The following is a 24,071-nucleotide window of genomic DNA, read 5'->3' as shown; positions in this document are numbered from 1 at the left end:
GGAAAATATACTACACCAGAATGGAAAATACTAGAATGGAAATTCCAAAAGGCCATATTGGAGAAGTTGATCTATATAATTTTAAATATATACTTTATATATATATTATATTTTATGTTACATATAAATATATATTTAATGAATATATATTGTTATATATAAATATACAAAAAATAATATATATTTAATAATACATACTTATTAAATATATATTATATATTTACATATATACATATATATATATAAAAAACACATACATTTAAAGAGAGACAGAGAGGCAGAGGCCTGGATATGAGGAGAGTGTTTGAGAGCAGCACCTGCTGGATATGTGAGATATTGAGAGTAAGAGGGTGAATGATAGATAATAGGGAGAATATAGATATAAGGAGACAGGATTTAAGTTTCTCAGGACATCATAAATGAAATCCTCATTTGATGGCTCTGAAAAAGATTTATTTGGTATTTTAATAAATTTTGGAGGGGTGGGGAGAAGTTACTGGGCCTTTTAAAAAGAATTATACTGACTGCCTTTATATGGCCATATAACTTTATATGGGTGCCCAACTTTATATGGGTTACATGGAATAAGCATCAGGGCCAAACATCCAAAGTGCTTAGATTCAAAATCCAAATCCAAAATTTAGATTCCAAAATGATCAATTAAAAAAAAAAAACCAAAACCCTAAGAAGGCATACGTGTGTGTGTGTGTGCATGTGTGTAAGGTTGTGTAGTGCGCGTTCTGAAGACATTGTTTCTGTATCAGATGACACTCTACAACTGACTTTCTAGGATTAGCGTAGGAGGTACAAATTATTTTCTGTGTCTAGGGCAACATTTGACTGATGGAATAAAAATGTGTTCTGAAAGCTGATGGGATACATGCTGAATAATGGGATAGAGTTTGGATCTGAAGTAGTAGATACTGGGGACAGGTCGCATGACCAACAATCATAGAATAAACTTTTAATTGTTCTTGAAACTGCTGGTCTTGTTCCTAGCCAAGAATGTCCCTCTGAGAAGGAAACTCTGAGATTTTCTCCTTTGGTCATGTGGACCCACCATGATACAGAGTTCCTCAGTGAGGTAAACTATTTCTGTGTAATGTTTGTTCACCTTGTACCAATATAAGAAGTCCCCTTATAATAACGGCACTGTCAAATTCCTTGTGCTGTACTAAAATTGTATTATATCAAATACTGATTTGAAAGAAAGGACAAACCAACAGGTAGCTGCTAGTATCTATTTGCTATACACACACACACACACAAAATCTCTTTATATTATTCTTTGTCATAATGATAGCTGACAATTTCTTCCTGGTTGTGATTTTTTGGCTTGACAATTCTCCTAATTATCATGTAGAACATATTCTTCAGAAAGCACACAATATTTGACCTATCTCCAGCTTCAGCTATATTTTGAAAGGCCAAAAGATGTAGCAGAGCAAAAATGACAATAGCAATTAGGTACTGAATTTTCCTATAGCTGAAATACAAATTCATTTTTCTAAATTTCTGGACAGATCTATGTGTAAAGAAAAGTGCTTCAGCAAAATTTGTATTGTATGATTCTATCAATGTAAATAAGCTTTGAGAAGCCAACATGCTACCTTAATACAAACTTTATTTATTGTATAAATCCCCTCAGTGTCTCCATTTCTCCATACTACCTACCTATCATTTTTGGAAGAAATTCTCTCCATACTGTTACACTGAACAAACTAAGGAGCAAAGAAGCTGCACTAACTCTTTTATCCTTCGAAGATAATTTCCATCCGTTATTTCCTATTACTTCTCACTGCTTCCAAACTTACCCTCAAGGAAAAGATTTAGAGAATGAAACATCCTGATGCAGTGGCCCAACTAAGTATTCTAGAATAACAAATTATTATAAAGAATTGACCAAATCCTAGAATCGACTGTCAAATCTATTAAGAGAGATCTTTATTAAACATTTCATGTTTTGAACCCATGAGGTTCACTACTGATTAAGCAACTCATACACAAGTATGGGGGTGAATAAATAAGAAACTCACTTTGATACATTTTGTGGGATACACGTCTTAATTGGAAGAAAATCACCCAATATTCTTTTGAAAAATAAGTGACTCACATGCAAATTCTAGTTGATCACCAAGTCAGGCAGGGTAAAACAAAAAAACTCTTGATACTTGGGGAACTTTTTTTTTTTCCTATTTTAGGTCTTTTACATTTCCACATAAAGTTTACAATCAACTTGTAAATTTCCACAATAAAACCTACTACGATTTGATTAGAATTGCGCTGAGTCAATATGTTACTTTGGGAAGAACTGTTACCTTAACAGCATAGACTTGTCTAATCGATGAGTGCGATTTCTCTATTTATATAGGTCGTCTTTAAATTTTCTGCTGTGTTTGGAATTTTTCAGTGTAGGTATCTTAAAAATATTTATTATATTTATCTTACATATTTGATTTTTCTGACTAAACATTTTAATTGTTTGACATACATGATATTTTAAATTTACACAAATTGCTTTTTCAAGTGTGTAGGAAGTCAGTTTTGTATATTTACCTTTTATCAGGCTTACTTTTTAAAATTCACTTGTTCTTAGTATTTATAAATTTCTAAACAATCATATCATTTGTGAATACAGACATTTTTATTTTATCCTTTCAAACTTTTGTTCTTTTTAATTCCTTTCTTCTTTCCATATTGCACTGATTTGGACAATTTTGGAACAGAGTATTGATAGGGACATTCTGAATTTTACATGTCATTGAGGGAAAATGTCCAAAGTTATTTCATTATTGTAATGTCAGCTATAGCCTGTTTATCTGTCTATCAATTCAAAGTAGTGCCCTTTATTTCGAGTTTGCTCAGAGGTTTTGTGATGAAAATATATTAGGATTTTATCTATTGAGGTGGTCTTGCAGTTTTTCCTCTATGTCAATGTGAAATACATTCATGATTTTTGAAAAGTGTGTATTTCTTTTTTTAATATTACTATTTTTAATTTTTATTGAGATATAATTGACATAATATTTTATAAGTTTTAAGTGTAAAACACATTGCTTTGTTTGTTTTTTACATTGGCAAACTTTTATTTACCCTGTCTATCCGAAGTCCATTTTTGCCAGTTGACAGAATCCTAAGATCAGATTTACATTTTGTTCTATTTCTTTCTTCTCTTTTAATTTGGAACATTTTCACTGCCTTTCTTTGCCTTTTATGACATTGAAAATTTTGAAGAATACAGCACACCCTCTTTTAACTTTTTTTTTTTATTTAATGAATAATTTTAATATAGTTATTTGCTTTTGGTCTGGTGTATAATTATATATTATTTTTATTTATTTTTAAAATGTTATATTAGTTTCAGGTGTACAACTTAATTATTCAACAATTTCATATGTTACCCGGTGCTCATCATGACAGGTTCACTGATACTTGGGGAACTTTTAAAAAATTTTGCTATCAGACTTGTCCACATCACTGACTATAATTTGGAAGTACTAGAAGTTGTCAAAACAGCAATAAGAGGAGTAGACATGTTGAACTCCATCAACACCTTTCATTGAAGAAAGCATAAGAAGAGCAAGCCACAGGTGTTGACAGGACATACGTGGAAGGGGTAGGACGTGGGGTAAGGGGATTTCTAACCTCTTCATAAACAGGATGGGATCCTCTTGAGCCCAGGGCAAAACTATAGGTAGTTCCTGGTGCTTCAGGAGAATAAACTTCTATTTTCTTTTAATAACCAGAGATTTAATTCCTACTATGTATGTATGCTGGAAGCACAAAATGAATCAAATAGACCGATTTTCTTTTCTTGATTTCATTATATATTCCAAGAGAATCTATAACATCTTCTTCGGCCCCAATGACAATCATGTTCAGGATCCTATTAGTAAATATTACTTTTTACCTTGATATTTTCTTTTTTTTAAGATTTTATTTATTTATTTGTCACAGAGAGAGCGAATGAGCACAAGCAGGGGAAGCAACAGGCAGAGGGAGAAGCAGGCTCCCCACTGAGCAAGGAACCTGATGCGGGGCTCGATCCCAGGATCCCGGGATCATGACCTGAACTGAAGGCAGACACTTAACCGACTGAGCCACCCAGGCATCCCTATCTTGGTATTTTCTCTTAATTCTTCACAAAGTAAAATTGAATATCCAAACTATATTTGTCATCCTTAAATAACATTGCCAAAATTTAATTAATACTTTGTAATATAAGGTTTTATGGTAGTACACATTTATTATATTAGATAACATTTCTCTTTACCCATTAAAGACCCCCTTTTGGATAATTGACAATCTTTCCCCTCTCCTGGAATTAATTCATTTCAAAATTATTAAGACAAAGGTCTTTACTTAGTTATCTGGCTTTAAGAATATGCAACATGTCAAGTGTGCTTGCTTTCCCATTAATGAATAAACGTTTTCTCTAAAATCAATGCCAAACCATTGATTTCATTTTACGAATCACTGTAAAATTCATTTTTGGCCCAAGCAAACCTGGAGGGAAATAAGGGAGAAATATTGCCATTCCAAGAAATTTGGTGCCTATGAGATGTTAGGACATCTCAAACTACCCCATTTTTCTTTATTACCAAACATACATTACTTGACTGTCAGCCTCTTGACTCTGAACTCAGTTGTTAGGTATCCTGAAAGTCTGATGTTGCTGTTGTTTTAGTGGATAGTCATATTTCAGTTAACATATAGATTGCATGTTCCAATACACAAGGCATCACTGCAGAACTCAAAAACAAACTTACAAATGTGAGAACTATTCCTTCTTAAATGATATAAGGAGGCACACATTCATTGTAATACCACATCTCAGGATTACATTACTGGAACATAATGTATTGTCAAAGCACTGCATCAAAATTATTTAATGAGTTTCTGATGCCAGTAAAATCTCTTTCCACTATTCCTTCCCATCTATTTAACAAAACATAAGAGAAATTTACTGACCACTCATGTCATAATTTTTTACGCCTGAGTATGTGTATGCTCGAAAGGAGAAAAAGTAAAGTTAAGCTCATACCTGGTATTTTAACTGATCAAAGTAATCTGGATCAATTTTGGGTGAGAGGGAGACAATAGAGGGTTTGGCACCTAACAGGTGCGTCATCAGCTGACTTACATCTACTTGCAGAGTTTTATGATGACCAATGGTAACAAAGATAAACAGAGAAAATGTGCTAAGTGACAATATTACAAGGAAACAAAATCTCACGTTGTTTTTCCATGACCTATCTCAGGCCATTGAAAAATTTGCCACCCAAATTATTGTTTGGTTTAAAAATAAATTTATGAATCTCTCCCAAATCCTCGTTTTGTTAATTAGAAAACAACCAGTGCTTCCTTTTCAGATAAACCCAGAGTAACATAATTAGACCACCCCAGAGATAACTGAACTTCCAGGAAACGAGAAGAGTGAGAGCAAAATTTCATAAAAATTAATAAATAAAAGAAAGTTGGCCTTTGCCCTATCTAATGACCCTGTGCTAGATCTGTATTTCAGCCAAGCTTTTGTTGTTGCTGTTCACCTTTATTAAGCTCTTCTACCAGGTGGGAGGCTCTTTGGTAGGTTTTTCACACACAGTGTCACATTTTATTGTCACTACAACCCTCACTGGATAGGTACAATTATTATCACCATGTCCCATATATATAAAATGAGGGGCACCAATTACATAACTTTTCCCAAAACTCTCAACTAGCACACACAGCCTTGAAGAAGACTTCAAGGAAGTCTCACTCCAGAATCCCGCTCCCCTCTGCTCTCCATGCAATTTCTATGTTGTCACACAATGGTCCTCTTTAGAAGAAAACATAAAAGAAAACCCTTGTTTTGAACCAACAGAATTTTTGTTACTATTATTCAATCAATCAGTAACTCTAAAGTTCTTAACCGAAGAGAAAGTGTCCTGTCCCTAATTACTTCTAGGTCCTGGAGACAATCAAGTGCTCCCCAGTCTTCAAAAATCTTTTTGTTAGAGACAAGTCTTAGGCATTGCAAGGTGGCAATCATTGCCAGACTCTAACACTATTTTTAAAGTTTCTCTTTCTTAAATCAATACTGGTTTGGGAGAAATCAGTTTCTGATATCTGTGGCTTATTTTACCTAACTCTGTATTTTGGTCTGTAAACCATATTTTCAAAAGTACCTGATTTCTCTAAAATACAAACTCAAATGATTTTCCAAAAGTGCCTTTTTGGGGGAAATATATTACACTTTTTAAAAACTATTTAAACACGGGATGCCTAGGTGGCTCAGTCGGTTAAGCGTCTGCCTTCAGCTCAGGTCACGATCCCAGGGTCCTGGTATCGAGTCCCACATCGGGCTCCCTGCTCAGCGGTGAGTCTGCTTCTCCCTCTGCCTGCTGCTCCCCCTGCCTGTGCTCTCCCTCTCTCTCTCTCTGACAAATAAATAAATAAAATCTAAAAATAAATAAATACATACATACATAAAAATAAAAACTATTTAAAGAGCGTTCAAAAAGGTGGTCACTAACTGCAATATTATCTTTGAGCTTTCTCTTCAAAAAACCTTCTTTGAAAAGACTACCATATCTCTTTACTTCATTTTAATTATATAACAAGTAATGACATGGGGCAATTATTATTGGCTCATGGGTCAAATAAAAATGCAAGAACCAATTAATTCTGAGTAATTTCCCTAGAATTGCACAATAGTGGCAGAGTTAAGACTTGATTCCACATGTCTAAAATCCAGATTCTAGCTTTTTCCATGGAACTCCCTCAGCCCACTCCCTATCTCTTCTTATGAGTCACATAATCCTCTATCCATTCATCATTCTTTCATTTGCTCTCATTCTTTCATTCATTCTTTTACCAAACAAATACTTATTAAATGTCTGTGTTATGGACTGAATGCTTAAGTCCTCCCCAAATCCATTATGTTGAAGCCCTAATTCCCAATGTAACTATATTTGCAGATATCTAAGGCCATTAGGTGGTGATTAAGGTTAAATGAGGTCATAAGGGTGAGGTCCTGATCCAATAGGATCAGTGTCCTTATAAGAAGAGACACCAGAGCACTCTGCCCCTCAGCCTATGTTGTGTGTGTGCATGTGCACGTGTGCACACATGCACCTAGGAATGGCCATGTGAAGACATAGCAAGAGGGTGGCCATCTGCAAGCCAAGAAGAGAGTCCCCAACAGAAGCCAAATCAACTATCCTAGATCTGGGACTTCTAGCCTCCAGAATTGTGAGAAAATAAATTTCTGCCATTTAAGTCACCCAGTCAGTCAGTCAGTAGTACTTTGTTATAGCAGCCTGAGGTGACTAATCCAGTCTGGTTATTTCAGGTAATGCACTTAGCATGAAAGAGTACCGCGGGCACCACAGATAAAACACGATCACGACACTGCACTTAGAGGACACAGCTATGGGTATTTTGCTCTATTAAGGAAGCTAGGCAGAAAATTTGGATGTTATACAGTGTTTTAAATTCTTTAGTATATGTATTCACCTTTACCTGGTGCTATGGTGGGGCAAAATGTAAGCAGTACTAAATTGTGACTAGAAAGGTCAAGGAGAATGTCAAGGAAGGGAAGAATCTGAAGAATGAATAGACACTTGCTAAGGATGGGTAGGAAAAGGAGGTTCCCAGGTAGGAAGACCAGTGTGTGCAAAGAATGGAGTCCTGATAGAACATGGGAACTATGAATCATATCTGGTTGGTGTGGGAGAGAGTAAAGTCAAACATAACCCATTTTTTGGCTTCAACAACTGGACAGATGGTAATAGAATTTATTATAGAGGAAATGCTCAAGGAGGGGAGATTTGTTAGTAGAAAAGAGCAAGGATGGTACTGGAGACAGCAATGATTAGTTCAGTTATGATAGACTGGGTTTCTGTAAGGAAAGCAGGAAGAATCTGATGCATAGTATGCACTCAATGATTGTTTGCTGAATATGGATTTCCTCTGTTCATGTATATTTTCCTTGGCCTAAGAGGTTTTTTTTTTTGTCCCTAAATTCATCATTTTTAAAAATGAAGGAGTATCAAAAAGCAAGGTTACACTAGTTGATCACAATTATCTGTCTAACCAAACAGAAGAGAAATCAGCTATAGTTGAGAGCAAATATGACAGGAGAGTGATTAAAAATAAGCATGCAGGAGTAGGGCGAGATGCCTTTGTGAAAGTGCCTTTGTTGATCATGACCGGGTTTTGTATTAACTAGGGTAAGATTAGAAGGGGAAAAGAAAAAAAAAAAAAAAAAAAACAACCTAGAGTCAAGAGCTCAAGTACTCCTCCATGGATAACAAGATTGCCAAAATCACCAAAAAAGCCCTTTCTCTGGTTTTGTTCATAATACATCTAGAGCAGATAATCCATACTCTCAAAAGTGAGGGCAACCATTAAAGTGGTGAAGAAAACTACTGAATTGACCATCAAATGAATTCTTGAACGAGAGAGAAGAAATGGGTGATGTTTAACCAGAGTCATGGACTATTTATAGAGGTATCTTGAATTCTAAGCAATAAAAAAACTCAGTTTTGACATAATAAAAAGAATCATTTTACATTTCTCAAGGTAAGTATTTTCCTGTGTATATACTGAAGACATTCTACTCCCAAGGAGAAAAATAATTATTTTTAAATTTCCTCTAAATGCCAAATTTTCCCCAGGTTCATCCCCCAATCATAGGTATCCTGTTTAAGGAGACATACTACTGCATTTATCAACCCTGTAACTACAAAATTATTTTGTTATTGAGCCTTGGTTTATTCCAAGCCTTCTGGATAATCTCGAGCAGTACTGAACTTGTTGTTTAACTCTGGAGATTTTGTAATAAAAGTTTAATGAGTTACTTATTATTAGAATGTTTATAGCCTTTATTTTAAGGAGAACAAAAATGACGTAAAGTTCTACGCATTTAGTCTAAAACTTATTCAACTCACATATCAGTTAATGCTACAGTGATTTTTTAAAAATCTCTTATCAATATATGTGTCTAAAATCAGTGTAGCCAAACCACAACTTTACCTGAGCCGTGGCTAAGAACACAACTAAGGAAGAATTTCTCGCTTGTCATCATGTCAAATCCAGATCTTAACTTTGGGCATTTTAGAATTTGGACAGGGATTGTTTTGATTGAGGCATTTTGCACAGATTTCACAAGAGGATACATAAAAAACAAAGGAACAAAAATGTGAAATTAAGTCCTGAAGGCACAGCCTATTTATTTCTATTTAAAATGCTGACCATATATTCTATTAATGATCATAAATATTAAGAGAACATACCAAATAAATCTAGTTTATCTGATTTCTGTCTAACTGAAATACTAGGAAACCAAGGGTCAATCACATCTCCAAAAAACACTTTCTTGCTGATATGGAAATTGCCTATACATTTTGCAGATATAGACCAGGTTTTCCAGAAATTATAATGTTATGATTTAACCACAAAAGTTTTCAAGTAATAAAAATAAATGGGAAGGAGATACAGCTACAGAATCTGTACAGAAATTATAAGCTCAACATCACAGAATTACCTGTTCTTACTGAAATAAAATTTACTTTGATTTTGTAATCAGACTATAACTTCTCATTCTCAGATATTATCAAAATGGGTTCTGTGAAAAGCATGGCTAAAACCAGCAACTGATTTTCATATTGTTTTTTGCCATCATTTTTATGCATGAATTATTCATTAAATCAATTTGAATATAAAGAATCATCACAGAATTGAGTACAGTGTTCATATTCTAGAAGCATGTAGAATCAAAGCAGGGTTATCACAAGAGTGGCAAAATATATTAGAAGGCAGAGCAAAATGACCATGTAGAACAAAATAAAACCAAACTAACTAAGCCACAAAAATGGAGAAAACAAATGTTTCCTCCAATCTTTCAAGCCTTGCTCCCAAAGAACTGATAAAATACAATAAGCTTGTCATATGATGATGTTTGTTTATCCCACATACTATATGGATGGCCATATATGATGCTTCTAAACGATGTTAATTATAAAAACTGTATTTGTTTCCTTTGGTATGTTTGTAAGTTGATACTATTCTTTACCATTCATTAGTTGAGTTTCTCTCTATCATGCTATATATTTAGGCAACATTTTGTTTCTATCAAGAAGCAAGATTATAAGGGAGGTTCATTCTTAAACATCTATTTGAAGACATTTTGCAACATTTAGAATTTGCTTATTTTATGGCCACCTTAAAAATTGATCTTTTCTTCACACATCTGCATATATTTAAATGTGTAAACTCAAAATGTATTCTTACCTCCCATCCATAGCTGGGGTCTTTCAGGTTTGACCTCTGCTCTCCCACATAAGGCCCAAACTTTTCACCTGCTTCAATCTTCCTTTTGGTCCATATTCCTAGTCCCGCTCCAGGCATATTTGACTCTCGAAGTTCAAACTCGGCAGGAATGGGGATATCATCAGGGATGTAGATGGGGGCTTTGTATGGAGAGCCCTCCTTTGGCGTGAATGCTTCACTGGATGTGGCTGGAGAGCATGGCTCTTGAATATTGAGGGAGGGAGTGCTGGCTACTCCATCTGCATCTGGCATTTCTTCCAAAGGAATTTCAGGGTAGCTGCCATATACACACTCATTACCTGTGAACAAATAATAACTTTGTGAATTCCAACTAATACAGAAGAATCAAAATCCCACAGCTCAGTAGCCACCTTATAATGCTGTTGTTCTTTGAAGACAAAATCGGGAAGGCCACTGTTAAAATATGCCTGCATTAAAATCTCTGGGTTTCACAGATGGGGGATTTGGTTTATCTGTGGTGAATCCATAAATCAAATGAGCTAATCTTCAACTGTCAATACTCTCATGGGCCAGCTCAATCCATTATTTAGCTGGGAAACAACCAGCAATTTAACTATTGGTCTAAATAAAGTTGAGATAAGAAGTAAACATATGTGTACCTACAACCCCACAAACCATCCTAAATCGGGAGGTGAAAGCATTACACGATGTCTTGGAAAGTTGTATCATGCAATGTATCTTGGACTAAACTGTAGGAGATTGTCAAAGATTCCAAGGGCTACCATGGGCAACGGGGCTTAAATTTGTGTGGCAGGACTATTTATTGGAGAATTAATTTGTGTTTGTTCTTTATCTTTCCTATTTCAAACACATCACCAAGCCATTGGTATTCTTTGCCTCAACAACTTACGCAGAGCAGAGAATTAAAGCTACTTGAAGCTAGTGATTCCTCTGGACATTTGTGAAAACAAAAATCATTACAGAAATTTGGTGAGTCTTCCAGAGGGGAAAGCAAGGTAGAGTAACAAGGAGTCTGGACACTCCACACTGGGGCTCTCAGGACTCCACAAGGCAGCACAGCACCCACACCTGAAGTAAATGAGTGCACCATTTCAGACCTTAAGATCTTTATGCAATTTGCTGGGGGTTAAAGAATAGTGATTGACCTTGAATTTCCCACCAGTTCACCACATGAAAGGGATTTCAGTTATCTTAAAGCAAATAAACACACGTTTCTTGTCCACAGGGATTATGGACTGAGAGTCATACCTGATTTGTTTAATTTGTAGACCTTCAAGGAGAGAACTAAGAAAAATGGGTTGAAATTATAAGGAGACAAACGTCAATCGGAGCCATCCAAAGGTAAAATGAGTTGCCTTAAGTTCCCATCATAGGGCTTCTAACATAGCCTAGATAACCATAAATTAGGGATAATATGGAAGAATTTCAGCTTTAGGATGATGACTAGACTAGATGACTTTTAAGATGCTACCAACCCTGTAGTTCTACGAATTATTAAAATCTTCCAAGGTAGTTTATTGGGCTAGAGGGTAGAAAACCTGACTTCTAGCCCCAATTCCTTATCTGACTCATTATGGAAATTTATTAACCATGACAGTCATTAACAATTGTTGATCAAGTATTGACTCCACTTAAAGTTCTGTAAAGTACAAAGTGATAGCACATGCAAAAATATCTTTCTAAATTAAGTGCTTGGTTCCTGAGTCAAATGATAAGACAATGCCATTTAAACCAAGCATAGAACCAAATTCCAGAACCCAACCTTATTCCTATAAGACATTTGACCTCAACATACAAGCTCATTATCATTCAAGTTCATTGTATCCAAAATCTTGTACATTATCATCTGCCCTCAAACTGAGTCTCCTGCCTGCTTTACTATGTCTATTCAGAATACTGTTTTCCCCTAATTATCCATGTTCAAGGTTCTAAAATAACATGGACATTTTCTCTCCTTCATCCTCCAATCTGTTCAGTCATGAAATTCTGTCCATTCTTCTTGCAAGATTTTTACATTCATCTCATCCACGTTTTCATTCCTGAATCCTCTAACAGTCCTCTAAATATATCTCCAGACCTCCAGCCTCCAACCTCCAGTATTCCTCAACACTGAGAATGCTGCCAAATTTATCTTCCTGGCACGCCCATTTTTCTATGCAATAGCCTCCAATAATTTCCAGTATTCATAGGTAAAATCCAGAGTTCTTAGGCTAGGAATAAAAAACCATTCTCCCGTTCTCTCTGATTCTCAACACTACCCAGTAGGAAACCGTGGGCCAGAATAAGCTTATCCCTGTCTTCTGAGCTCAGTGAGCTTTTCCTCTGCAGTTCTTCCTGCTGGGTAACCCTATCTCCATTCCTCTGCCCATCCAACTTGTAGTCATCCTCTCAGGTCAAGTTTCAGCTTGTCCCCTCACCATTCCATTTAACACAAATATCCCCCTTCCTTGAGTTCCTACAAAATCAACCCCCAAATCTGATGATCAAATAATGCCATGCATTGCTATTTAGTTTAATATGAATGAATCTGTTATTCCAACTAGGAAATTGGCCCATAAAGGGAAGACTCAGAACTCACAGCTCTTAGAAATTCTCCAAGTGATCTGCATAAAGGTGCTTAATAAAGCTTACTAAATAATTAACCTAACATATAATTTTATCAAACTATTAAACCAAATCAATATGTTTCTACCAAATGCAGGGAACTATTTTGATCCTAAAAAGCACCTTTAAACCCATAGAAATAGAACACAACAGATTATAAACTTTTCTCCAAACCCAACATCAAAAGAAACAATTTTAGTAATGCCCCAAAGAAATATCATCAGAGAAATACACTTCAGGGTCCAAATGCCCTTGATAAAGTCTATCTAAATCTATCCTTCAGGGAGATTTTGCACTTCAACCTAAGAGCCAAAAGTTCACTAGCACTCTTGATACAGCTAAAAATATATAAAAAAACCATCACTCTAGAATTGTAACATTTAACTACTGCAAATGCAGAGTTACTTTACAGATTCTTAAAGGGATTTATCACACATTGTGAAGACTTTGTTTTCCTCGAGAAGTAAGTGCTATAAATTGGAAGTATTGTATAATCTATAGACCTGTCCACTTAAGCAGCAGGAAACCAAAAGGCATCCAAATGAATAGAACTATTTCCTCCAGTAATTATCCATTAAAAGTCAGTAAAATTTCCCCTATTTCCTCAAAGGGTTAAATCACTCATACTGTCAGTTCCATCAAAGTGATCTCAAATCTTGAAAAAGGATAGAGACAAACCCATCTGGGCCCCCCCACTGGCATAGCTGACCTCATGACCTTTGAGTTACCCACAAACTCTCCCAATGCATAATCTAAACGAGTGCATTTGGATTTCAATTCTTGTGGAGACAAAGTACACATGTGTGCCCAGGCTGCTGCATAGAAGAATTTGAATTTAAAGCCTGAATGCAATTCTGCTTACAATGGCAAAAAATTCCAATTAAACCTAAAGAACAACTTATATAGGTCATGCAAATCCAGGAGAAAGACTCACGGTCCTATTCATCCACAGGCAGACATTAAATGTATATGCAAACCCAGGCAATTTGTTTTCAAGCCTCTGTTAATCTAGTATCATCTGAATTAAATATAAAAAGGGCTGTGGTGACAAAAAAATAGAAACAGAAAACTGCTGAGTTTTACATATCGAAACATGCAACAATATTTCACTGTAATCTAGCATTACAAATTTTTCAACAGCAAATGCAGTTTATCACACCACATTGAATATTTGCATAAACCAAAGTAAACTAATGCCTCCATGTACATTACTCAAGAACTATCCTAAAAGCTGCTAAAACATTTCATCTAAATGACAGATTACCTCAATTATCCTATCTCCATTAAATCTCTGTTATTGGGGGGGAAATTGGGCACATTTACAATAGGTAAGTATCAGGTAAGAACCGCTATATACATCAGTGGTCCCATAAAGATAAATAACCCTTGTAACTTCTTGGAGCTGAGCTGCCTGCTACCGGAATTTGCTTCATGCATCCTTTAGATGTATCATTAACTGAGTGAGGACAGAAAGACAAGCTTATTGTTGGATATGAGACAAATGACTTGGGCAATGCTCTTGGAAATCAGCCTCTTCGATTCCAGTTTTAAGTGTTCTAATATTCCCAGAGACCAAGCCAGATCACACTCTTGGATTGGAGTATATTTATTTCTATGACTCTTTGAATAACTAACATAGGGTTCTACTTGAGAGAGTTCCATTCTGAAAGCATGTCAGAATCTGCAAAGAGAAAACTGCAGATAATAATGGTAACTTCCAAAGACATATCTATATGTTCTCACTTTAACATTCACAATCCTGTAAGAAAGCCAACGTGATAATAATCTTCTATTTTCCAAATCCGGAATCTGATATTCCAGGAGGCTAAAGAGTATATCCCAAATCACCTGAGACTGAAATGCAGGTGTCCAAACCCAACCATGTCTGTAACTCTCAGGCAATTTGCTTTTTTTTTTTAAAGATATGTTTTAAAGTTTGTTTGTTTCAAAATTATGGCCATACTGTGTAAATAATCTATTTTCTGCTTTTTCACTTATATTTTATTATGAACACTTACGTTTTTAAAAATATTTCCTAAAAATACATTTAATTGCAGCATAATATTCCATTATATGGACCCCAAAAAATGAACTATTTCCATAATAATTACTTAAGTTGCTTCTAACTTTCTGTTGCATAAGTACCATAAAGAAAATACCATTTTATATAAATATGTATATTTGTCCATTTTAATTCCCTTAGATTAGATTCCTGTAAGAAAACAGTGATTATTGACAGATTACTTTTCAGGGGTGTATATCATTTTATATTCCTATCAACTATCCTAGTACTTATTATTTCTTGCTTTTAAAATTTATTAATACAATGGAAAAGATTATATGTGTATTGTTATTTTAATTCACATCTCAGTTGACTGCTGAGACTAAATATTTTTGTCATTCCTATTTCTCCTTTTGCAAATTGTTCATTGTTTTTGTCCATTTTTAATTGAGCTTTTATTGGTCTGCCTTATTCATAATAAAAAAACTCATCCCTTTGATATAGTTTGTGCTGCTTTCCCTAGTAAATCATTTATCATTTGGTTTTTTAATGGGTTTGTGTTGTATAAAAATTTTAACTTTTATGGAAGGAAGTCTATTTTTTCCCTTTGTGATTTTTACATTTTTCTTAGAAAGTCCTTACCCATCCTAAGGAAGAAAGAGTGATTCTCTTTTATTTTCTTTGAGTTCCATAGTTGCTTTTCTACTAACCTTGGACTACCAATGACTTACTGCTGAGTGAAAAGCAGAGAAAAACGATTTCATTTATTTGAGCTCCTGTGAACGGCAAGCTAGGAAAAAAAAGGGCCATTTCACTCGTAATTCTTTGGTTCTTATTTGCAAGGCTGGCCTAAAATGCCTTTTCTTTTTGTGGGTTTTATATAACTCACCATTTGTTTCACTTGGCCTCTCTGCCTAGTTTAACTGCAAATCTTCTGGGCAGATGCCATTCAAAATCCCGAACTTCACCATTAATAGCGTTCAGTACCCGTCATAATACTTATCAGGCAGCATTATCATTAGGGAGACCAGCATAAATAATTTCCTCTCTACTCTTCATGTTCGCTCATTGAGAGAAAATATTTAGCAACTAACTAGAGTTTAATTTTCATATTAAAAGCGTACAGACACGTAGCTTGACTATAAAGTAAGACTGATTTCCGTAGGCATTAAGCAAGAAATCAGCTCTTTCTGCTCAGCCATACACACGTATGCATACAATACACACATCCACATGCACGTGCAGTGTGTGTGCGTGTGTGTAATAGCTCACTAATCTTTAAAATAGGCTGAGACAGAAACATGGTTTGAGATCTCAGGCCGACTGGTTGAGATCATAACTACATAAAACAACTGCCAGGAGGAGACCAGCTAGGGAATTGAACAGATTAGGTAACTCAGAAATGTAGACATTTCCCCCCATTATGTTCCTCATTGCAGTTTTGTAATAAAAACATGAGCAAACTTCAAAGGAAGCTCTGTAGTAAAGGTTAATTGCTACTAAAGAAGAGGGTGGGCCCGAGCGCCAGTACTCTGGGCCCGACTTGCGAGCAGACAGGAAGGATTACACGTGGCTGAGAGCTGAGGATGCGTGCCCAGCTCCAGGAGGAGAGGAGGCACCGCCAAACCTCAAAGGCCCACCAGGGACCTCCTGGTAGGACGTGAGCACGGGAACACGAGTCCCTGAGTCCACGCCTGCTAATGGGGGGGCAGGCCGGGCGGCGGGGGAAGACATCCATTTCCTCCCAAAATTCAAACTGGACGTGCTCTTCTTCCCTTGTTAGGACACTTCCAGAACGATTCCAGCAGCATGTTTGTGAGAAAGCAGAGGACCTCAGGAGCCAGCTCTTCTGCACCAGCAACACAACCAATAAACGCGCGCTGGGCTTGGGGAAAAGGGAGGAGCCCGAGTAATGCCAGATGCACAGACAGAACAAAGGAGGCGGCTGTGACCTGGCCGGCAGAATATTCAGTGAGAATGGCCCCAAGATAATGAAATTTAAGATCCCAATGAAAGGAAGAAAGGAAACTAGTAAAAGTAAGGAAAATGATTTTCCAGAAAACGGACTTAAGCCAGCTTTGAAGGACCGGAGTAAGGGTCCAGAGGTATAGGTTTAGAAAAGAGAAGCATCTACTAGAATGGGAGCTGCTGATGGACATGGTCTTCAGAACGTGCTGCCTCCAGAGAGGGCTGAGAAGAAAACAGACCTCCATGGAATCTTTTGACACTGAACCGCGCTTGTAGAATTCATGTCTCTGGAGACCATTATTTTGGCGAGATAATCTATCAACATGGCTTGGCACATGGAATTTTTTAAATGACCTTCTAAGCTTCCTTGCTCCTCAAGTATTTGCTACTTCCTTGTACCATGCTATTCCATTTCTTTCTTATGGAACTTTTTTCCCCAGTGCTTCCTAAAAATATTTCATTTATGGGCTGTCAAAAAGACCAAAAAGTATGAAAGAGTGTTGGGAGGCCAACAAGGGAGGTGGCAGAAAATACCACATGAATTGGAAGTAAGGGACCAAATCAATGAGCAAACATTTATCTTGCTCATAGGATTGTGGCATACCTCTTGCTTGTCCTGTGGCTTTTAAATCTGATTAAGAGTTTCTCCACTCTCCTAGGAATTTCACAGACTTTTCACTAAACAAATATGGTTTGTGAATTAAACTGGTAGCTTCTAAGCTATTATGAAATGGGTTTGGCCACTTTCAAAAGTTCCTCTTCAGAGGTGGAACTAAGCTTTTTAAAAAGGGTTATGGAAAGAAATTGCCAAAAAATTCATAGTTGAGGTACCAGTAAAGCCCTTCGGTATCTACTTACAGAATCTAAAACAGCTAAAATAAAGACATTAAAGCTCTGTGAGTATTACTCCAAGGAAAAACACTGCCTGGTTAATGTTTGGCTTAGTCAGTTGTCAGGGAACCACGGTCACCAATACCCACGGGACTGCCCAGGTAAGAACAGACTTATCACCGATCAGATAGGCGTTCTTTTTATATTATAACTCTGTGCTTCAACTTTCTTTTAGCAGTACAAATTTTTAAGAGACTTGTGGCAAGCTTTGAACTGATGGCTTTTCTCATAAACTTTTTTACATCCCCAAAGTGATTTTCTTTCAGATTCATTTAGGGTAAAATAGAAATGCCCTGAAATCATGGTGCAGCAGACTGGGAGGTTACTCCTCAGGCAGTCTGAAATGACCAGAGTATAGCCTTTCAGTATTCAAGCCATATCTACAGTAATTATTTGCCAGCGTATCTAAAAGAAGGCAGGCATTTCCTGTTGCACACAAATGGGACACTCTTATCTAAATGACTGTTTAAACAGGTATTTAAGAAAAGACTATCACAAGCAGGAATTTACTGATGACGGAACACATTCGTTTAGGGCTGGACACATTAGTTGAGGACTAACCATTGTCAGGAAAAGAAGCATATCAGCATCAGGAAGGTATAGAGAATATTTTACAATTCCCACATGGGTCAAGATGGGGGATTGTGGGCCATGCCATTTGCAACTGGGGAAAGCAGGAGGGGCACAAGCCCCATTATCGAAATCTGGATTCAGCAATTGGTCTCCAGCGCCTGGGGTAACCTTGAGAGTCAGAGCGTGAGAGTCGTTGCTCTTTTGGGTCCCTGTTTCCCTATCCAGAAAACAGGCACATTGGACAAGTTCAGCACCAGGTTCATTCCATTCAAGCAATCCAGATTCTACATAATAAAAACCAAAGGATGGTCAAGGTTTGGTGTACCAAAAGCTTTTATATAAAATATATTTCCTGAAAAGACACTTTGAGAATTGGTTTGGTCTCTCTCACATGTAACCTAGGAAAGACTGTACTCTGGCTGCCTAACTTTGCTCTAACCAGTGAAACTGGAATTTATTCCCAGTAGAGACTTATAAAACTGGGCTGTTATTCTCACATTAAGTAGACTGCCCTCTGGTGAGGACTGTGGTTTACGTGTGGGCAGAATGTGTGGTTTACTACCTCTAATTTGTTTATGTTGTTGATGGTGGTTTCAGAAGAAAGCAGCAGCCCTTCCCATGCTAAGGAGTGACCTGATTTGCTTCCTTAAAAAAAATGAAAAAAAAAAAAAAAAAGAAGTGTTTAAAGGGGGAGGGGAGCATGAGGGCGCATTAATGTGCCATTGCTAATGGAGGAGCAACTGGGATCCCTTTGACCACAGCTCTGCTTCATTCAGCTCTGCATGTGAAATGAGAGCCCCAACTTGTTTATTATAATTACCTAAGTGTGGCTTGGTGGCTTTTGGCAGAGATCCTTCTTGCCTCCAAAAGAGAGACCAAAACTCAGGAGCTACAAGTTAAAGGAAGGCGGGGGCTGGGGGGGTGGAGTGCATTTTGTAACGAGAAGACTGAATTCTAATATAAACTGGGTGAAAATATTCAAAACAACCCCAAAAAGATGAAGATCAAAAAGTAAATGGGATCGAACTCTACTTTCTACCACATAATAAACAGAGATAGGTGTGTAAGAGAACTGAACAGTGTAAATGTAAGTTCACATTCATTCTCACAGCTGACCTGATGCAGACTCTTCCCTACTGCTACAAAACAGAAGAGCTTTCTTACAGCCAGGAGTTCTACATAAAGAAAAGAAAATAATTATGCATGTCTGGCAGAAGAGGGAGTTCTAGCAATGGCTTGCTGATAAAAAGGAATGTGAACAAGCAATACAACACTATCCTAACCACTCTCTTGGTTTGATAAGGAGCGGAGAGTGCCCAAAAGAATGAGATTTTGTTAGAGTCTCAAAATTAGGTTTTATTTGAAAATGAACGATGGTCCTTGTTCTCACGGGGCTTGGTAGCGAAGACAACAATGACTTCTGACCTCAAAGTGATTCTGTGGGGAAAGTTCCTTGATTTGGCTAATTTCAGCTTGGACTCTGGCCCCATTGCAAATATAGTGTCTTCAGCGTAAAACAAGTTTAGATGGTTCCAAGGAGTTCATTTCTCTGCCTCCATTTTAAGCTATAAAGGCCCCCATATTGAATTTCCCACCACTACATCGTATTAAACATAAAATCATTCAAAACCATGGGGATGGATGGAATGTCACTGAAAAACATAAAAGAAGGTTGGTTTTTTTTTTAATCTGAGAAAACAGTATATACTTTGGTAAAAAGTGTTTTCAGAAAAATATGAACAGATGTGCTATGCATATGTATATACACACACTAAACAGCACTTACGATTTGAGAGGGGGTAGTTTCAACATTGCTAAGTGGTAACACAAGCTAGGTATTTAAGGGAATGATATAATATGACAACTTCATAGACTACCAAACTATGCATGGTCTCTGGAAACTGTCATTATCAACATGTACAATAACTAGTAGCATTAGGTGGTCTGTACAGTATCCCTCAATGTCTAATTGAGTCACACAGTCTTAAGACACTTGACGGGCACCAGGCACTGCCTCCTAATGAGAACTGACTTTTTTAAAAAAGGCATTCAAGACCTCTCCTATATAAATTACTATTGTTTGCAGCAAGAGAGGATTATAAATGTTTGCTGGCAAAAACTAAATTTATTTACAAACTGGGTCTAATTTATTTATGGCTCCAGTACAATCGGCTTTTGTCGAAATATTTATGTTATCTGTACTTCTGCCTCACTAAACTCTACCACAATCATAAACACTGTTGAAAAATTATTTGCAGTTAGCAGGATTTAAACTACCCATTATATCACCAGCTAGTGCCAGTAAACTTTTGCACTGGTTGATAAAGTTTCCTCTGTGGAATAAATACACATTTGACTTTCAAAATCTTTGGTGGGCTCCACACTATGAAAAGTGAAGGATTAAACACATGCCCCAGACTTTACCAGTTTTGTGTGAGTGCTTCAATTGCACATTCCAATTGAAGTTTCGACTACAAAAGTGCCCAGATTTCAATCTTTTTCTAGCATTAAAAGAAAAATTAGATGATTGAAGTGTAGGGGTGATGGTCTTTGCCAAAGATGCTACTTTTCACCTTTGTTCACTTGTCCCTTCCAAAACGTTATTTGGCACCATGTTGTGCCTTGCGTTGTGCAAGTTGCTAAGGCTAGATATAGAGCTGGATAAGATACATTTCCTGCCCTCAAGGCTTTCGAGTTGAGTCGTGAAGACAGCAATGGTACCAGGTCTGCAACAATGCAATCCAATAAGGTATAAGCTGAGGCCAGGAAGAGTGATGAATGTTAACAGCTGAGTAGAAGCAACTGCAGTTGAGCATGCCAACTTGATAAAAAAACTCCTAACCTTTTGATCCTAAGGCTAGGATCAAAATAGGAATGACTTACTCCCACTGCTTCTAAATAACTCATAAAATGATGAAATCAACAGGTTATAAAACAGCATGGTCTACATTTCTATTATAAAAGAAGTCAAGAGAAAACCGCATAGAAAAGTTGATGGTTTCCCTGTCATGTAACTAGTAAAAATGTATTTCTGTTTGATCTACTTCATTTAAAAAAAGACTAAAAGTTCTACCTTGAACCAGGCGGGACTGCTGTGATGCCCGTGAAACCCCCACCGGCCTATAAGATGGCCTACACTGCATTCATCTTCCAGTGTGAATTGAGAATTGTGCCAAACAAACCAGAGACAGTTCTGTTCACCTCAGGACGGTGCTATCTTCAGAGGGAAGACTGACCAGATCTCCCTGGAGCCTCCAACCTAAAGCAAGAGCTCATCAGAGAAAATGGCAGTACTACTGATTTCTCGTGTCCCATACTATAAGAGATGATGGTCCTTTCCCAAATAATATTCACCTACACCTATGATAGTCAAAGTAACAAAAGCCAAAGTAGCAAAATAAATTTCAAGAGCTGTAATTATATGGTGAAAAACAATCTCAAAAAAAAAAAAAAAAAAAAAGAGCTATGCGCTCATCAAGGAGCTTCATAAAAAGGAATGCCAAAACCCCACATATTTGTGACTTCACATTCAGTAGTATATGCATAAAATATTTTGCTGCCCATTTATATCAACATTATAACCCTTACTTAGCTATAGGAATTATTCTCCAAAATAAAAAATCTCAGTGTCTTTGTTTTGTGCTTTTGCTGATCATCTTTTGGGTCTGTTCCAATAAATCTTCTTTAACAAACTGCTTGTTTTAATAGCTTAGAGCCATTCTAGTTGAGTTAAATAAAATATTTTGTCATCATATTGCTTAAACCTCAGGATAATTGACCGAAATATTTATTTTCATGGCATTGTAGAATTTCAGAGCTAAAGAAGCCAGAAAATTATCAGTTTACTCATCTAAACATTTAAGATGCTTGCTGGTTCAGATATATTGTGGATCAATCCATGTAAACCTATGTAAACTCTGACTGCTTGAGAGGAAAAATTTGAAATGTTATAATTCTATCAAAAGTATATGATGTTAAAAATTTCACCGGGGGCAGGAGAGGTACCGGAAGTCTACAGAACAATTACCCAGTAACTTAATAAGCTTTGTGTTGTTGTTTTTGTTGTTTCTGTTTCTATTATCATTGTATTAATGTATCTACTTCATCTAACTTTTTTAAAAAGATTTTATTTATTTATGTGAGAGAGCAGGAGGAGGAGCAGAGAGAGAGAGACGGACAAGCAGACTCTGTGCTGAGCACAGAGCCCGACACAGGGCTCGATCCCAGGACCCTGAGGCCATGACCTGAGCTGAAATCCAGAGGCAGTCGCTTAACAGACCGAGCCACCCAGGCACTCCTCATCTAACTTTTTAATACTCATTCCCACTATTATATTTTAGCAACTATGATCCAACATATACCACAAACCGATAATCATTTAGTCAATAAGACTTCTATATACAAAGCACCATGGCAGGGTGGGGTAGGGAGAGTACAAAGAATAAAGTAAAATTGCAGATTTCAAAGGACTTACAATCTAGTCAGGGAGATAAGACAAATGCCCAGGAAGAATTAAGTTGTATAATATAAGGCTGCGTTGAATAGAGTCAAGTGAATGGTACAGAAAATAAGGACTATAATATTCAACACTAAAAGTGTATTCCTCTTCTTTAAGAGAAAACTGAAATGGAAGATGGCTAAAAATTCTACTTGTGATGAAGACAGATAATCAAGAGGATTGTGAAATAAAGGTTATAGACTGCAGCAAAGCCCTGGAGAGGTAATGACTTTTAATTGGATTGAGTTTATCATATTTGCAGAGGTACAGCAGACATAGAAGAAAGGATTAGAGTGATTTCCACTTCCCATTATTTGGCATAATGAGGAAACAGAGGGTGGTCCACATCTCTTGTACATATTTTGAGCCATAGGAGATGCTAAATGTCAGTTTTGGGTAGCACTGAGCTCTCCTAAATAAACACATTTATTTGGACATAGTTAAGTCAAAATAAGTCACCTGAAAAAAAGGTTACAGGTCATTATTTTGCATAGTGTAAAGGATTTATGAATTTTTAAATTAATGCTCCTAGATCTCTACACCATTTCAAGCGGTAGGGTATAACTGCATTTTTCTTCGGTTTAGCTGGCTTAAAGGGTCAAGTGAAAGTACTTGGTTGAAGAAAAAACAGCTGAGCAGACTTTCTTCTCAGTGGAAAACAAGAGCATTATAAATTTTTCCAAGAAACAGCATTATATACATCTAGCCAAAACACACATACACACAACAAACAACAAAACTTGTGTAAATATGGGGAGAGTCATTAAAGGATCATGCAACTGGCACACCCCAACTCAAGTGAGCCCAAGTGGGAAAGGTTATTAAAGCCACCACCACCAAAACTCCACTGGACTATAAGGTGATGAAGGGAGGGAGTACGGATGCCTCGTTTATTGCAGAATCCTCAGAATCCAGGGAAGTTTCTAGCCCATGACAATTCAATGTGTATTTGTTGACTTGAAAACATCAGCCAAAGCAAGCCAATCATGCTGAAGTGAGTGAATCATTCTTTGCAACATCGCCAGCTTCCTATTCTGTAATCTTAACCCATAATATTACAAGTAATTCAGATAATCTGTAAACCACAAATCAAACCCAATTTCTGTTTAAACCAGAAGACCAAACTGGGTTCAAGTCCACCTAACCAATTATGTGACCCAGGAAAGCCCCTCAATCTATTTGACCCTCAATTTTTTCACCCATATCTGATGTTTGTTCAATATGGTAGCCCACAGA

The 24,071-nt window shown here is 36.7% G+C and overlaps 1 protein-coding gene across 3 annotated transcripts in view; it reads right to left on the bottom strand.

The window, feature by feature from the left end:
* MECOM (MDS1 and EVI1 complex locus) overlaps positions 1–24,071 on the bottom strand; it is a 534,952-nt gene that overhangs the window by 270,223 nt on the left and 240,658 nt on the right. For all 3 annotated transcript variants that reach the window (XM_032407252.1, XM_032407251.1, XM_032407254.1), the window contains exon 2: positions 10,279–10,616. In XM_032407252.1, coding sequence (XP_032263143.1) covers positions 10,279–10,616 — 338 coding nt within the window. The remainder of the gene's footprint in view (positions 1–10,278; positions 10,617–24,071) is intronic.

Source organism: Phoca vitulina, unplaced genomic scaffold, assembly GCF_004348235.1.
Source record: "Phoca vitulina isolate PV1807 unplaced genomic scaffold, GSC_HSeal_1.0 scaffold8, whole genome shotgun sequence".
NCBI classification, from domain to species: domain Eukaryota; kingdom Metazoa; phylum Chordata; class Mammalia; order Carnivora; family Phocidae; genus Phoca; species Phoca vitulina.
The sequence above is the reverse complement of the archived record's forward strand: the minus strand, read 5'-3'. Positions and strand labels throughout refer to the sequence as shown.